Source organism: Natrix helvetica (genome assembly GCF_964273705.1).
Source record: "Natrix helvetica genome assembly, chromosome: 2".
In the NCBI taxonomy this organism is placed as follows: Eukaryota; Metazoa; Chordata; class Lepidosauria; order Squamata; family Natricidae; genus Natrix; species Natrix helvetica.
The window spans coordinates 270,732,072-270,749,517 of record NC_138552.1 but is presented as its reverse complement, the minus strand read 5'-3'; the positions used below and the strand labels follow the sequence as shown (position 1 = coordinate 270,749,517).

The following is a 17,446-nucleotide window of genomic DNA, read 5'->3' as shown; positions in this document are numbered from 1 at the left end:
GATTTCTGGAGCAAGATTCACAAGGTGGTTGGGTAAAGGGGCAAATATTATAGCATGGGTAACCGACCCCCGGATTGTGGCCCAGTATTGGTCCGTGGCCTGCTAGGAACCGGGCAAGTGAAACTTCATTTGCATGTGCGTGGTGTCTAGGTAGCACAGGAAATCATACCCCAAACCCTAGTCCGTGAAAAATTTATTTTCCACCCAACCCTGGAGCCCAAAAGCTTATACCCCCCCCCCTCACTTCCCGCCTTTGAAATGCTCTCTGGTGCTGGGATAATTAGCAAGGAGAGGTTTGTAATTTACTTTCACTGCAGAGAAAGGAATTACAAGAGAGTAAGTAGGTAAACAATGGGGCATACACTCTCAAAAGAATGCACCGGCAGCAGCTGTTAAAGCCTGTGTAGGGAGCCTCTTGATTTACTACAATCCAGATGGGAGTTTTGCTGTGGTAAGCAAAATTAAACAAATCATCATGGTTGTCAAGGAGACATCATGTGACTGCAACCTGTGATCTTACCTCCTGGCTTTCCTATTGACTTTGCTCCTCAGAGGGTTAAGAAAGTCACAAGTGGCCACCACGTGATTGCGGGATACTGCAGTTGTAAGTATGAAGCAGTTGCCAAGTACCTGGATTGCGAGCATGTGAATGTGGGGACATTGTGACAGTCACAAGTGTAAGGACCAGTCATAAGTCAAAGGACTACTTGTGTGAAACTGATTAGGGTCTTGTCAATTTCAGGAAGCAGCTATAAGCTGGTAACAGAGTTCTAACCATCTAATTAAGATCCGAGACCGGGGACTGTTAATTTTCTCTTTAACATTTTAGGGAAACCCAATACTGTTGAGAAAAAAATGAGGTAAATTGTTTAAGCAATCTCCACTCTGTGAGGAGAGGAAAAAAGACAAAAAAAAAAAAGAGTTAGGCACAGAAAGTGTACTGACTAATTGTACTTAAACAAGTGAAGGATACGTTTAAGATTATTAATGTTGGCACTAGTCACAAAGTGCCATCACCATTGTAACTGCAAACAGCCGTGTTTGAAGCACTCAACATATCTACTAAAATTATTTTATATTATGCAAATCACAATATAAATTTAATTAGCAGCATATATATTCATAAAATAAAGTGAAATCTGTAGTACTCTGAGCTTGTTTGTTTGCAGACGTTTTATTACCCAACTAAGCAATATCATCAATGCCCCATTTATGTTACCTTCTTGGGTAATAAAACATTTGCAAGCAAACAGCCAAGCTCAGAGAGCACCAGGGACCCCATAGTTCAACCTTGAGCTACGTACATTCTCTTCTCTTGGATAAAAGACAGTACATTAAATATACTAGAACAGTGTTTCTCAAACTTGGTGACTTTAAGTCCTGTGGACTTCAACTCCCAGAATCCCCCAGCCAGCATAGCTGGCTGGGGGATTCTGGGAGTTGAAGTCCACAGGACTTAAAGTCACCAAGTTTGAGAAACACTGTACTAGAAGAAAGCTGAACTATAATATAGCTTTAAGTTGTTCAGATACAACAGTTCAGAAAATGCTTCTAGTGTATCATTTTCATGGGGAAAAAGACACTATATATACAATGCCACCCTCATCTTTCTAACACGTGTTCTATTCATAACTATAGTTCAAACCAGGGTTCACTGAACAACAATGAAGAACTACAATTTGTATTTAACAGGCTATTTAGCTATGTTCACAGAACTTGCCAGAACCATACTGGCAAAGTTCGAATGGCTGCATTTGTGCATGTTTAGTTATTGCTTCTGTTGGGTTAGTTTCTTCGGAGCTTAGCTTATTGTGCAAACCGTCAGTTTGATTAGTTTATGGTTCATTGTGTTGGTCAATCCCCAATCCAGGATTAATTTAAGAAGTTAACTGAATGGTGCAAACACAATCTGTTTTAGAATGCCATTGCAACAAGGGTTTGAAAGAAAAATAAAAGTTGAAAGTATCCTTCTCAGAAATTAAACCCATAACTCTTTTGCTTTCATATGAATCCTAGTTTCTCTTGAGGCACTGCCTCAGAGCACCTATAAACACTCATGGACACAGGGATACAAAAAGCACATGACAGCAGAAGCCTCCTTTTTTTCTTTTCTTTTTGCACAAAACAGAACATTTATTCAAGTGTTCTCCAGCACAAGTACATCAGCAAGGAGCCTTCCTTATTTGAGTGTTCTGAGCACAAAAGAAAAATGCAAAGGATGGGATGGAGGCGGAACGGACAGACTTTCTAACATCTGCTGCACCATTGACCTTTTAATTAGTTTATAAAACAGCTATGTCACGAGCAATACTTACACAGAGATAACAACAGCCTGCCCATAGGGAAGAGGAGATGGGCCTCCCCGACCCTGGCAAAGCAGAACCATACTCTGAAATGTACATTATTTATTTCTCAATAAATATAGAAGCAATCCTAAAAAAAAAAGCGTCTGAAAAGGTGGGGCATCCCCAAATCATCCAAAGAGAATAAAGAAAAAGACGGAAGGGCTGGGAGAATGGAACTGAAAAAAGGAAAGGAAGGACATCTGGGTTGAGCTGCATGGAATGTCAGATGGGAGGCGGCTGGAGAGCAGGGAACAGGGCTGAGCTCTTCCCAGGATCTCAACACAGTTTATTCTTCAGCATGAATACATGATTTCCCACAAACAGTAAAGCGTCTCAGCTACTTCAATGTCTAAGCTAAAACACATGAAATCTTTTCCTTTAGGTTTCAAGTACAAAGTTAAAATGCCTTTTTTTTTTAATAATAATATATAAGAGTAAAATAATAGAGCTCTTTTAAACTTCACTACAAGAAAAACAAAACAGTCATTGTCCAGACAGCAGACTTTTAAGTTAATAGAGATCTGTAATAAAACTTGTTTAGCACCTTGGTTGTCACCTCGTCCCTCTGCAAATGTCAAAGGAATTCAGGCAATGGGGGGCAGGCATGGGCCCGGCGGTTGCTTTGCTTTTCAGTCTAGGGCTGTGCAACCTTGACAAAAGGCTCTTTATAAAAAGATCTGAGTCACAGTCAGTTTGTAAACTCAGCCTCCCCTCTTGCTCCCCACCACATTGGGAAAACAGCTGGATTCTGTGGTGGGCAGTGAAAACAGGCCCAAGGCCAAATACATCAGGAACGTTTGAAAGACAACACAAATAAAGGCTTCCCGAGAGGCCACTTCCAGTTTGGGGAGAGAACTGGATGGGTGCAGTGCCCTGCTGGAAGAGAGGTTGGGACTGTTCAGAACTAAAGTCTACTGGCAGTGCCATGAATGCACTGAGGATCCAGCTAAGCTGACAGCTACTGGAACTGACTTTAGGAATGATGTGGACAGCTCCGTGTCTAAACTGAATATGCTGAAAGGAAGACTTTGGGGAGGAAAGGATGTGACTACTAAAGATATACCTTCCCCCCAAATAGATTCTTCTCTGAAGCATACAATTGGAGAAAAGAAATAAAACCCCATGCCCCTTCCCACCGTTTGGGGAGATGCCTAGAGCCTCCTCTCCTTCAACCAGCCCTTTGGCTCAGATTACTTTGGCTGGAAACCAGCCAAGGACAAACTCACAGGAAGCTGCCTTATTTTTCTGAATGACACCATAGATCCCTTAACCTAGTACTGTCAACCCTGAGTGAGAGGATCTCTACAAGGTTTCAGGCAGGAGGTTTTTTTTTTTCCCCAGCACCACTTGGAAATGCCCGGGTTTGAATTTTAAGATCTTCTACATGGAAAAGATGGACTCCGTCGTTGAGCTACAGTCTCTTCCAATAAATACTTCCCATTTAGCACCAGTGAAACTAGACTACAAGAAACCCAGAGGGAATCTCTCCCCCACCCGCTAGCTTTGTGGCAAATGGGGTTGGGAAGAAAGGCTTGGAAATCCTGTAAGGAAAACCTCCCTTTGAAGAATTTTCCACAGATAGGCAGTCACCCTCCCAATGACCAAGGGGGGGTCAGAGGAAGAATGGAGTGCGAAGGAGACTGCCTATCGAAGAGGCAACAGGTGGGGGTGGTGGGGCATATCTTGCCAGACAGCCCCATCCGAAGAAACCACCGTTCAACCTTCCCCATTCGGCCCTGAGCGAGACCCCAGCACCCTTCACAGTTTGAAGGGAAGTGAGCAGAGGCACCTACCTGCCACCCTAACTTCCCTAAATTTTAGCACCAAGACCTACAGCCTTCAACAGAGACCTCTTCCTTGTCTGCTGCCAACTGTTTTCACCGCTCAAGAGGTTGCGCTGGGGAGTGTTAATGAGAAGGCAGAGGGAGATCTGCTATCTTCCACCAACATTCCCGCCTGCTCCTGAGTTTTGCCTCAGCATCTACTCCATTGCCTCCGAGAGCACCATGGACACAGGGAAGACAGGAGCAGAGGGGAGACGCTGTCCCCTGTGGAAGCACAGATGGAAAAGCTGCTGAGGCAAAAAGCTGGTTGGTGGGGGGAATAGGGAAGAGATATCCCCATTAGCACCAAGAACTTTGGACCCTGTTGGGATCAGTCTCTGCGGGCAGAAGGGAGAAGCAGCCTCAAGTCCGTGCACTGAGGGTTGACCAGAGCCCAGTGGCCATCCCTTATACATTGTGCATCACAGACTCATGGTGAAGGTCGTTTATCCCCTTGCCCCAAAGAGTAAAGTGCACACAATTACCAAGATATACTCCAGGAAATTTTGACTCCTAAGCCAGACCTTGCACATGAGAGTTCATCAGGTCCTGGAGAGAGACTCTTCACGTGAGAACTGCCCACCTTTATTTTTGCCCCTCTGTACCCTCAACGTATGGGGGGGAGGGGGGAGGAGAAAGGTAGCACAGCCAGAGTCTGATCAAGCAAAACAGGAAGTCTATAATAATTCGTGTCAGCCACAAATAGAGAGGAGGAGGAGGGGGAGAAGGAAGGCAGCAGGTGCTGACCTCCGAACACACAAAATCCACAAAGGAATGGGGCGGAAGGGGTTACTGCAGCGCAGGATGGCAGGGACTCTTCCCTTTCTCTCTACCTCCCTAGCCCCACAGCTATTCTGCAGCTGAATTTGTCTCTTAAGGGGCAAATGTGGAGAAAAGGAGCAGAACCAAAAGATCTGATCGGGAACCTTACAGCCAGCGAGTTCAGAGATGACCGAAACAAGCACTGCTGGTCCCTGGGTGCTCTCTGCCTCCTGGTCTGGCAGCCAGGTTGGTGACGGGCGGAGCCCCAGAAAACGCCAATTTCAATAAAGCACCGCTAACATTAGGGCCCCTGCCAGGAGCTCTGCAGGGGGTGGGGGGGGTAGGTTAGCCCCATCTAGCAAGGCCCAAGCCCCTGGCCTGAGGGAGGTTTGCCTTTTCAGGAAGAAAAGTATTATTGCATGCCACCCGGGGCGGAGAATGGTGCCCGTCAGCCTTCTCTCCCTTATAAGATGGGGCTGCAATCAGTTGGAAAAGCTCCCCCCGCCATTCCTGCGGGCTAACATGTGAAGCACCACGGAAGCTGCCTTCAGCCCCACCCTCTGTGGTTGTAGAAGCACCATTTTGAAAGTCAGTTGTACAGTAGTAACAGTACCTTTTATATATAGATATTTCTCTCACATAACTCTCACATATATATAAACTGTAAACAAGAGGTAAGAGCGGCTGTAGGAGCAGGGTGTATCAAGGTCTCCTGTGTGATAGGCACCCAAATACTCTAGTGTGTGGCTTGGGGGGGGGGGACCAGGTAGGACTGGGAGCTTCCCAGCTTGCGCTCGGCCCAGGAATGGCGCTGACAGACGCAAGGAGGTCCCGTTGCACCTCATTTTGTGCTCCTAAACTGAGCTTGGGCAATAATGCCCCAAGGCCCATTCGGCTTTGGGCTTGGCTGGAAATTTCTCTTTTGCGGTGCGTCAGTGGACAGCCCGCATCGTTGGGGGGCTCAGCCGAGGAGTGGCAGAAACCAAACTAACAGGCAAACCCATCCAGAAAGAGCAGGAAATTAAAGGATTACCAACAGAAAGTGGGATTGGTTGGTTTGATTGGGGCATTTCAAATTGGGGAGAGGATGGGTGAAGATTTGGGTGATGGGAGCTGCAAATGTATGCGGGCTGTCCTCTCCCACCCTCTCACCCACCAGCCATTTCCTCCATTCTGGTGCCACTTCTCTTCTGTTCCTGGGGGTGGTTGTGTTTGAGACTCCTCCTCCGCTTTGCCAGTTTTGTGGTTACGTCTCTTTAAACACAGGCAAAGTACTCCTTTAAGGGGGCGAAGAGATGGCGGATCACTGGCACGCTCCAAGAACGACCCAGCAGTCTCTGCCTTGCCAGGCGGCTCATGTTGGACACATCCGTGTAGTGGACCGGAAAGCCAAAGACTCTGTAAGCACAGGATGCCGAATTAGTACTAAGACCCTGACATAAAAGAGCTAGCAAAAGGCTGCTGCACTTGAACAAGATTTCATCTGCAGTTGTGATTTGTGCTGTTAGGACTGGGGTAAAATAAATGGTTACTATAATTGCTCCTGACCATCAGGAGGTACAATGTGATTAATTTTGCCCTTACTGAGTTTCACTAGCCCCAGCTAGTGTCCGTATGCCAAATCCTTTACTGCGTTTTGAATTCATAGTCCTTTGGACTGAGATTAATACAAAGATGGGGCTAATGAATCCCAGTAAAGACAAAACCAGTCCCATAGTGTCTTCTACTGGGCAATAGCAAAAGCAGCACTGTTAAAATATAGAAAATCTCCCTTAAGGGAGGAGGACTCTTAAAGCTTCTAATAGGAAGCCCAAATAGCTCCCTTTGATGTAAGGCCCAGTAGCAAATTGTATTGTGCCAATGGAAAACAGGGGGGAAATAGATGGCACAGCAAGAGAAGCCTTTATAAGCGCGAGTGGGGTGTTTGTAACCAAACATATAACCCGGCTACAATTAAGCCATATGGGGGACAGGCTCCTACAGAAAGGTTATGTGCTGCAAGTTCTTCGGCTCATTCTTGAAAGAAGACAAGCCCAGCCCCCCCCCTCCCCCCACCATTCCCACCTCTCCATCTCGGTGCACCACAGGATGTCCTCCTTCTCATTCATAAAGACAGGGAAATGCTGGTCCTTGCCTTGCTTGATGGAGTTGGAACGTGTGGTGATGGTTCGTACTTTGCTGAACTACATTGGGAAAACACGATAGGCAAACAAAAACTGATTATCAGCAGGTATTTATAGCATGCATAATGAAACTACCTCTGAGCTAACTTTACATCAGCCTTTGGCTTGTCTCTGCACAATTTCCACTGCCTTCCATCAATGGGATGATTATTTCTTCCTACCCTTAATTTCGGTGTAGTATGAAAATGACTGTAAAACCAGGCCTCTCTAAGCTATTGCCAATCTATGGTGGCTTCTGTTTTCTCTCTTTGAGAACTGCAGAAAAAACAATTACTACTAACCTGCCATCCATTGAGGATCTGAATACTGCCCAAGTCAAAAAGAGGGCTGTGAAAATATTTACAGACCCCTCACATCCTGGATATGAATTGTTTCAACTCCTACCCTCAAAACGACGCTGTAGAGCACTGCACACCAGAACAACTAGACACAAGAACAGTTTTTCCCCCTAACACCATCACTCTGCTAAACAAATAATTCCCTTAACACTGTCAAACTATTTATTTAGTCTGCATTATTATTACTATTAGTCGTTCCTATCACCCATCTCCTCCCACTTATGACTGTAACTTTGTTACTTGCATCTTACGATTTATATTGTTTCCTAGTATGATTTGATTGCTTATTTGTACCCTAGGACTATCATTAAGTGTTGTATCTTATGATTCGTGACAAATGTGTCTTTTCTTACACTGTACACTGAGAGCATATGCAAAGACAAATTCCTTGTATGTCCAATCATAAAGAATTCTATTCTATTCTATTGCACCTTGAGCTAAGAGAAGATGCTCTGTTTGATGTTCTCCTTCCAAACTCTTCCATGAAGACTTGTACATCGAAACCCATTTTGGTTTCTCATGCTCACCTTAGCTATCCGGCCATGTTCCAGACACTCTTGCAATTCCAACTTATCATTCATAGTTGAAGCCAGAGGCCTGTAGGAAAACCAGGTTCACATAATTAGGTCCTAGGAATCTCAGCTCTTTTCGGTACTCTCTCTGAAAGTTCTCTTCTAAAGTATTTGTACAACGAGAACAGAAAGGGTTATTTTGGATCATTACTATTTTATGAATCAGGACTACTTTACTGAACCGTTTTTCTCAAGCTGAATAAAAATGGACAAATGGCTTTGTTGAGGCCAAGAAAGTTATTAAAATTGTCTGACCCAATTATTTCCTCCCCCAGTCTAGAATAATGTCACACACAAACACAAAAACAGACTCCATTGCTTCACACAAGAAACATCACAATGGCACAGTAGCAAGCTAGATTCTTGTCTCACAAATAAGCAATTACAAATAGCTCCACTACCCCCACTCACCCAGAATATATACTTTAAAAATTACTTCTTAGTAAGTTCCCTTAATTTAAAAACCATGGATATAAATGGACAATATTTATGAAGATATTTTTAGCCTGCCTTTAGCACCACTGGTGGGTCTTCCAATGACTCATAACCTCATCAAATAAAGACCCTAAGGCATGTTTTCTCAATTGTGCCCCCATCCCTTCCATGCTAAGGGCCATGTTCCTATGCCTTTTGCTTTGAAAAAATTCTTGCTACTTTTGTTACGACAGTTTTTCTCTTTCCAAAAAAAGGACGTCTAACTTCATACTTTTTCTTCCTTCTTGTTCCTCAACCCTTGAATTTTTTTCCATGCTTTACTGTTGCTATTCCATTTCTTTTCCCCAGCATTGAAGAGATTAAAGTATTTCAAATGGAGCTCATTACTGCCTTTTACCTAAAAAGTACACTTGTTTGCAAGTCTTCCTGTTTACGCCCAATCACATTCAAGCTGTTTGTTTAATGCCTATATCTCAATAAGTACAGTGAATTATTGCACTTAAGTCTTGTCACTGTTGATTGCTGTTAATAGCTCAATCTCTTGACCACTAAAGCAGGGGTCACTAACCTTTCGGACCTCAGGGACCACTAAGTTAATAATTTTAAATCCCACAGACCACTAATATGAATTTTTTAAAAAGATAACTATGGACCACTGGTTAATGACCACTGCACTAAAGTCTCTTCAGAAAGCTTCCTCTGTCATTGTTTCTGGACTAGAGTTAGGATTAGGACTGACCACACTGCTATCTCTATGAAAATTTATCATGGAGTAATGAATCAATCTGTAGAGAGATGCCTGTGCAATACTTCCCCAGTTCCCAAATTTGTAATGTATTGGTAATTTGTAATGTTCTTTTTCCCTGCTGCAAATTTCATTAATTCCCCCAAGCACAGGATGTCTCCTTCTAGCTTGTCTTTCACAAGGCAGTAGAAGCAATTCCTTGGTGATAAGCTTTCAACGTAGGTGATTGATCTGGGCCCATCTTCATAAATTGTCATTTACACTTAAGTTTTTTTTTAACTTGTACTGTATCAAAACTGCTCTGAATTGGTCAAAATATGACAGCATACCCACAACACCCATATAACACATAAATTTGCTAAATAAATAAATAAATAAAAATAAATAAGTTATGCTGATAAAATATTTGTTCACACCTACAGAATTATCAGCAAAATATACTGAAGTTGATTTGAGGCTTGAGAAATCACAACAAAACTAGCAATCTTACCTAGTTGGGTACTAAAAGTCTGCAAGCAAACAACCAAACTCAGAAAACACCAAGAACTGCAAAGTTCAATCCTGAGCTACAAATATTCTCTTTTATTAAAAGTAATAGAACCATAGAAGAATCAAAACTCGTGCAAATATAGACACTAGATTAGTGTTTCTCAACCTTATTTATTTTTATTTTTTAAATTTATTTGCCACTCATCTCACCACAAGGTGACCAACCTTGGCAGCTGGCTGGGGATTTCTGGGAACTGAAGTCCACACATGTTAAAGCTATTCAATAGATATGAGAAGGGTAATGAGAGAATCCAGCCAAGCAATTCTTCACACATTAAAGCATCAATAATTGAACAGGTTAATACTTTAACAAAACATTGACTCATCTGCTGGTAGTTGGTGCCTGGGTAGGTAGCTTATGCTTATTAACTGACCTGTTCATGCCAGGCAGATTCCCCCAGAAGTATCGGGCTCTGTGGGCTGCAGAGACTTCTTTGGCATCGATCATCACTGGATTAGACTGTAAGAAGGAGAGAGGGAAGTCACACTATAGGGTATCCGAATGAGGTTACCTCTTGAAGTTTGCAACAGGTCATTCGCAGGCTTCTTCAAGCCATCTGAACCTTTCCAAGATTTTCCCTGCTCCCCACCTGTCCAGTCACAGACCTGGCCCTTCTGGTTCCTTATAATCAGGGTTACAACTATGTATCATCCCATGTATGTATATACACTGGAGTGGACAGGATTTTTTTTTAAAAAAATCCCAGAAGATGCTAATAGCTTCTATACTCTTCTAAGAAAACAGCGTGAATTTGTACATGTAGTGATCAAGTTTGTATAAATATTACCGTGTTTCTCCTAAACCACGACCCACCCCCAAAAGAAGGCCCAGCACTGTTTTGTGCACATGCATTAAAATAAAGCCCTAAATTTGGCCCGATTTAAGCGCGTGCACGGCTAGACTTGCCGGAGTGGACGACAGCAAGCTTTTTCAGGTGGACAGCTACCGGTAGCTGAAGTGACCGTTACAGGCAAGGGTGTGCGAGGCGCATGGGTCACGTTGCTAGCTCTTTTCGACTGCGAAAGAAGCAGCCTGGTGCCCAGGTAAGGCACTCCTTTCGGCCATGAAAAAAGCAGCCCGATGGCCAGGCGTGGGTCACGTCACTCACTCTTTTCAGCCACGAAAGAAGCGGTCCAATGGCCAGGTGAGGCGCATGGGGCACTCCTTTCGGCTGGGAAAGAAGCAGCCCGGTGGTCAGGCCTGGCACATGGAAAGCCCCCCCCCCTTTCCGTGTGCCAGGCCTGACCACTGGGCCGCTTCTTTCCCAGCCGAAAGGAGTGCCCCATGCGCCTCACCTGGCCATTGGAAGACACGCCCCCAAAAGGCCTAGCCATTTGGGGGGGGGGGGGAGTCAAAAGAAAGACGGTATTATATCTGAGATAATAGTTCTGACCTCAGTCCATCCCAAATCCAGGGACCATAAGGCTAGGGCTAAAAGATTTGGAGGGTGACTGACCAAGCTTACTAAAATGGCGAAGAGTAATACTCCGCTGAGTATTTACTCTGCAGAGCCTCCCCATGTTGCTGTGCCATGTATGTGTATGATCAAAATATGGGACAAGTGGCAAGGCAGCAAGCAGTTTCATTCCAGAAGCAATTGCTGGAAATACTTTCTCTGTGTGTCCACACATCATTCTCCAATGAGATCACACAGTCCTGAACAATATGGGCCATGAAGAGTATGGAGCTTTGTCAGCTGGGAAGGCCCATAAAACGTAAAATGGATTATTTATTTTCATTCGGTCTTTACACAAGATAATTGACTTTCTGCATTAATTCAAAAATGTAACTTTTCTAAAAAATTTGCCTTCCCTCTTTATCTGGTTGAGTTAGAGTCTCACTGCAAAGCCCATAATTTTCTCCAGTGGCAGAAAGGACCAACTAGACCAGTGATGGCGAACCTTTTTTGGCGTTCCATAAAAGGGGGAAGTGCAGGGGGGGGGCGTGCGCGGGCGTGCCGCACCCCTAATGCAATGCACGAAACCCCCAGTGTGCATGCACGCATGAGAGGCGCTCCCCCCAGTGCATGCTTTTCTTACCCTCCCCAGGCTCCAGAGGCTTTATAGGAGCCTAGGGAGGGTGAAAACAGCCCCCCCCGCCTCCCCGGAGGTTTCAGGGACCTTCAGGAGGCTTCCCTGAAGTCTCCGGAGGACTATAAAGGACCCTACGGTTTGCTCGTAGGGGCCTTTTTAGTCCTCTGGAGGCTTCCGGGAAGCCTCCTGAAGATCCCTGAAGCCTCCGGAGGGCTTAAACCGACCCTACGAGCAAATCGGAAGTCCGTTCCCGAACTTCTGGTTTGCCCATAGGGCCAGTTTTTTTGGAGGGCTTCAGAGGGTTTGGGCGGGGAGGCTTTTTTCGCCCTCCCGAGGCTCCTATAAAGCCTCTGGAGCCTGGGGAGGGCGAAAAATGGCTTTAAAAAAGGCTGAATTGCGTGCCCTGACAAATAGCTCCGCGTGCCATAAGTTCGCCATCCCGGGCCTAGACCAATGATGGCTAACCTTTTTATCCACATTTCCCGGAAGCCCACACCCATAATGCAATGCATAATCCATTATGCAACACATACCCCGCGTGTCCCACCCTCCTGCGCATGTGCACATGACCCACCCCCTCGTTCCCTCCACATCCCTGCACATGCACGTGTGACCCCCCACCCCGTTTTGGGCCTAGCTGGCCTCCCTGAAGCAAAAATGGGACACATGGGCACACCCCCGTGTTTCCACGCCCCCACGCATGCGTGGGTAACCCCCCCAGCCCCAAAAAGAGACCCAAAAATCAGGTGGCTGGCATGTGCGGGGGAACGGAGCTGGGGCGACAGCTTGCGTGCCCTCAGACGGCGCTCCATGTGCCATCTGTGGCACGCATGCCATAGGTCGCCAGACCTAGGAGGCAAGATGGCAGCAATGCAGATCTTGCCAGGAGGCAAGGGGGTGACTAAAAAGCGATGCTGCTTTGCCCAAGACCCATCCCATCCTTTTGGCCATGGTCCCATTCCCCCATCCCACGTGGCAGACATGGTTTGCTCTTCTACCCAGAAATATCCCAAAACTAGTTACGGGGAGAGCCCCTCACCTCACCTCACCTCTAGGAAGCGAGAGATGTCCCTTTTGTCACTGACGCCCATGGCCACCACATTTTCAAACAGCCAGAAGAAAGGTCGCTCATCTCCCTCCTTGGGTCTGGCCTCATGAAGGAGACGATAGAATTCAAAGAAGAGTCTCCCTGTGCCCTCTGGGTTAGGAAAACAAAGGCAGAGAGAGGTGGATGCTTGCAAGAGGAATTGAGACATAGGCCAAGAGTTTCCTCTCCGTAACCATTAAAAATCTGACTTATAGAGAGCCTAGGGACTTTTTAAAGCACTGAAGAGGATCCATCTGCTTCATATATGACAATATAAAGTAAAAGTAAAAAAATAAAAGCAGTGACCTGATGATAGCTTTCATTTGATTTTCAGTTGTAAAGGCTGTTTGTTACTCAATTACATCAATTTCTCATTTACATTACAAAGATGCATTCTAAAGCTCAAGAAGTTTACCTCCATGGTTAACTGGCATCGTTTGAAATACTAAAGTCCTGTTTGTGTAATCTCATAGATTAGTCACTAAAACCAGCCTTGCAGTCCTATCAGATTTCTTATTATAAGTACTCGATGTGCTAAGGAGCAACATGGGAGTTTTTTTCCAATCCTCAAGGTATCTGAGGTCGTAATACAATACAATAGCAGAGTTGGAAGGGAGCTTGGAGGTCTTCTAGTCCAACCCCCTGCCTAGGCAGGAAACCCTACACTGTTTCAGACAAATGGCTATCCAACATCTTCTTAAAGACTTCCAGTGTTGGGGCATTCACAACTTCTGGAGGCAAGCTGTTCCACTGATTAACCGTTCTAACTGCCAGGAAATTTCTCCTCAGTTCTAAGTTGCTTCTCTCCTTGATTAGTTTCCACCCATTGCTTCTTGTTCTACCCTCAGGTGCTTTGGAGAATAGTTTTGACTCCCTCTTCTTTGTGGCAACCCCTGAGATATTGGAACACTGCTATCATGTCACCCCTAGTCCTTCTTTCTATTAAACTAGACATATCCAGTTCCTGCAACCGTTCTTCATATGTTTCATATGTTCATACGAAAGAAAAATATATTTAATTTTCAGGTACTGTCGAACTATAATTCCCATTAATTGCAATCGGCATGACTATCAACAAAGGATGCTGTGAGCTGTAGTTCAGTAGTTTCTGGAGGACCACAGTTCCTGACCCCTGGATCACCTGCTTTAAAACAACCATGTCCTGGAGAAACCACAGAGGAGATGGATGGTAGCACTTACCATAAAGGCCTTTCCTGGCAGGATTAACAATGGAGAGGTCATTGCAGGGGCTCCCTCCAATCACTAAGTCAAAGGGACCCCATTCTTGTATCTGTAATATATGGAGATTTAATAGTCAGATGCAGGAGGAAAATGTATCTGGGGCTGTGTCAGCCTCAGTTGCACAAACCAAAGGAAGCCTCCCCATCAAAGCTCCACGTACATGTTTCTGAGTGACATTGCGGACGTCCCCAACATACATGATCTTGCCCTGGTGTCGGACCATCCCAACTGTGATAGAATCTTCACACACCTCAGAGGCTATGTATCGATCCACCTGGATGCCCAAATCCTTTAGCACAAGGAGTCCTGGGAAATGAAAACCACAGTGTTACCGTCTCTCCCACGTGGCATTCGCGGTATCACTTCTTTTCTGGTATTAGGAGGGTCGGAACTCACCGGTGGCAATGCCATCAAAAAGTGACAGCACCCGAATGGGCTTTCTCTTTTCAGCAGGGACGGGAGGGTAAAGCTTTGGTGGATCCTGCAAAAAAGCAAAGGAGCAGCGTGAAATGGTTGGCGTGTAAGCTGTGGCAACAGTCACTACAGGGACATAGCAGAAGGCTCCCGAGTTTCCCAAGAGTTGGTGCTCAACAACAGTCCTAGACTTAGAACCACTGGCCGACTGGTTCAGGGATGTAATATACTAGGGGGCTGCAAGCAACAAGAGAAACCAAAGAGCATTTGCAGAGTTCTCTTGCCTTCTGAATTTTCCTGATATCAAAAGCTTCTCTTTGTCCCCATCCCCCCACCTCCACTCCATGTTGAACTCACAAACTCTTGATCATGATTGTTGGCAAAAAACATCTGAAGGCGTGAGGGCCAGTCTTCTCGTCGCCGGAGCAGCCCATAGACACCCTTGTGGCCACACATGTAGCAGTTCCAGGGATCTTCCTTGATAGCTGCCTGAGCAGCCCCAGGACCCACCAGTAAGTCCACACACTCTACACAAAAGCATCTGCAAACCAAAATAATTAACGCTAAGTGTGGAATGTGCTCAGCTCAGGACGCAACAGACAAACAATGGCTTTGATTTAGATATTCTGGGCCCTTCTGGAATGCCAGCATAATTTCTTCGTGCCAGAATCACCCGAGTTTTGACTGGCTGAAAATACTGAAAAGTCAAGTCGAGCATACAAGCCACCTCATTCCAAGTACATTTTCCCAATCCCTTGTTCTTTAGCCTGCCTTTAAACTGCCTTGATCCCAGTTTTCTTTGCCTTTCCTAGGTTATAGTTTTCCATTAATAGAAACTGAAAAGACAGATCCAGGCTCTTCCCACGGGCGTTCCACAGAAAAGATGCCAAAGTTATATTAATTTTCTCTTGAATGCAAAGGAGAGGATTTGACTAATGGTGACAACTACCCTAAAAAGGCCCACTGGGGTGGGGCAAAGGACAGAGATGCCGCCTCACCTGCAACAATTGTTGTTCCCACACATAAGGACTTCACGGCCACCGCAGCAGATGGTGCAATATGATTGATAGCCATCATCATCATATTGATAGGCGCATTCCAAAAAGCAGTTCTAAGGAAACAAAGGTGTGAGGAATATTTCTAAGCCCAAGAAATTAAGTTTGTCCCATCATAAAAGTATTTTATAACACGCTAACCACAAGTGTTTTTTTTAATCTTATCTTACAGATGTAGAACAGAAAGCAATACGGTAGATGTTGCAAAATACACTCCAGACATCCATAGTGGAGGCAAATGTGGTACTGGCTCAGGGAAAAAAATATGTAACCATCAGACAAGAGCTAATCACAGAGCTGTAAATTGCTACGATCAGTTTTTGTCTGACAGGATTGCAATTTCCTCAAAGGAGGAAGGTGTTTGAAACATGACAGGAATTTGGAGAATTTTTTTTTCCAGTAAGGGGTTTTCTTTCCTTTTGCCCTAATTGCCTTTGTCCTTTTGTAGTTCTAAAGCTAAAGGTTCCCCTTGCACATTTGTGTTAGTCGTTCCTGACTCTAGGGGGCGGTGCCCATCTCCTTTTCAAAGCCGAAGAGCCAGCGCTGTCCGAAGATGTCTCCATGGTCATGTGGCCGGTATGTCTAAACACCAAAGGTGCACGGAATGCTATTACCTTCCCACCAAAGGTGGTCCCTATTTTTCTACTTGCATTTTTACGTGCTTTCAAACTGCTAGGTTGGAAGAAGCTGGGACAGGTAACGGAAGCTCACTCTTGTTACTCAACGCTAGGGATTAGAACCGCTGAACTGCCGACCTTCTGATCGACAAGCTCAGCGTCTTAGCCACTGAGCCACCACATCCTCCTTTGTAAAGTCTACAAATTTAAATACATTTTTAAAATTTAAAAACAGTCTACAGTTCTACAATCTCTATAACAAGTTGACTGCCCCACACTCCCAAGGTCACCCTTCCATCTCTGTTCTTTCCCCACTCCCAGGTTGCCCCCGTGTCCTGTAAGTTCTTACCTTGCAGTTTTGGCACATTCCTCCAATGAAGAGAGGGTGTTCCAGAGAGACATTCAGGCTTCCACAGGAAATGCAGATATCTGAGAAGTGGTGTAGTTGTTGAGTGAGGAAAGAAAAGAGATACATTACCCTGGGCTAGTGAGAAAGGTACCACTCTCTAGCCCCTCTAACTCAATGGCAGCATTCGCCTCTTTCAAAACCACACCCAACAATAGGTGCACTGAGCATGGATCATTCTGGCCTTTTCCATTAGACAGATGAGACCCATAAAAGGCCTTTCCTTATGCTCAACTGTGAAAGTGCTGGGCTGCTTTTGGATTTGTTAGTAATCATTTTATTTGTGGTATGTTTCAAGCCTATCCAGAGTCTACAAACTCTAATGGCAGAAGGATCCATTTGCTAACTACTGAACTGCAGCTGTGATGATCGCCTTGAATTTTAGAGACAACTTGCAGCAGAGTTGGGAGGAATCCGATTGGTTATCATGCCCTTTATGTAATTTAATATGGGGAAGGACAAAGAATGCATTTGCTTAACCTCACCTTCAATATTCCTGCATTTCTGTCGAACCTCATAAACAAGACGTTCTAAAACAGCAAAAGAATTTGTTGAAACAAGGAATTAAGAAATGCCACAGGATCAATAAATATAGTTGAAATTGAGGGCAACCAGAAAGGCCTAATCTGTGTCCATGAATCAGAACCTTAACTTAGCATTTGCTGCAAAAAGCATTTTGGTGATGCAATATGATGATTTTAGACGTAAGGAATTACATGAATTCCAATTAGAACAAGTTCTAATATTAAAGATGAAAAAGGGAAGGCAGTTTATTTCACCTCAATAGGACAATGGCTTAAGTAGGCACAACTGACATAGTCATAAAGCATTTGTACAAG

General features: G+C 44.8%; 1 protein-coding gene across 4 annotated transcripts in view; it reads right to left on the bottom strand.

Annotated features, from left to right (window-relative positions):
* Positions 1 to 2,397: 2,397 nt before the first annotated feature.
* Positions 2,398 to 17,446, bottom strand: part of DNMT3A (DNA methyltransferase 3 alpha) — a 118,349-nt gene continuing 103,300 nt past the window's right edge. For all 4 annotated transcript variants that reach the window (XM_081943956.1, XM_081943958.1, XM_081943957.1 and 1 more), the window contains 12 exons: positions 17,093 to 17,137; positions 16,551 to 16,630; positions 15,528 to 15,640; positions 14,887 to 15,070; positions 14,512 to 14,596; positions 14,276 to 14,421; positions 14,074 to 14,164; positions 12,836 to 12,984; positions 10,127 to 10,212; positions 7,979 to 8,048; positions 6,995 to 7,113; positions 2,398 to 6,328 (listed from right to left, as the gene is read on the bottom strand). In XM_081943956.1, coding sequence (XP_081800082.1) covers positions 6,187 to 6,328; positions 6,995 to 7,113; positions 7,979 to 8,048; positions 10,127 to 10,212; positions 12,836 to 12,984; positions 14,074 to 14,164; positions 14,276 to 14,421; positions 14,512 to 14,596; positions 14,887 to 15,070; positions 15,528 to 15,640; positions 16,551 to 16,630; positions 17,093 to 17,137 — 1,310 coding nt within the window. In that variant the 3' untranslated portion in view covers positions 2,398 to 6,186. The remainder of the gene's footprint in view (positions 6,329 to 6,994; positions 7,114 to 7,978; positions 8,049 to 10,126; positions 10,213 to 12,835; positions 12,985 to 14,073; positions 14,165 to 14,275; positions 14,422 to 14,511; positions 14,597 to 14,886; positions 15,071 to 15,527; positions 15,641 to 16,550; positions 16,631 to 17,092; positions 17,138 to 17,446) is intronic.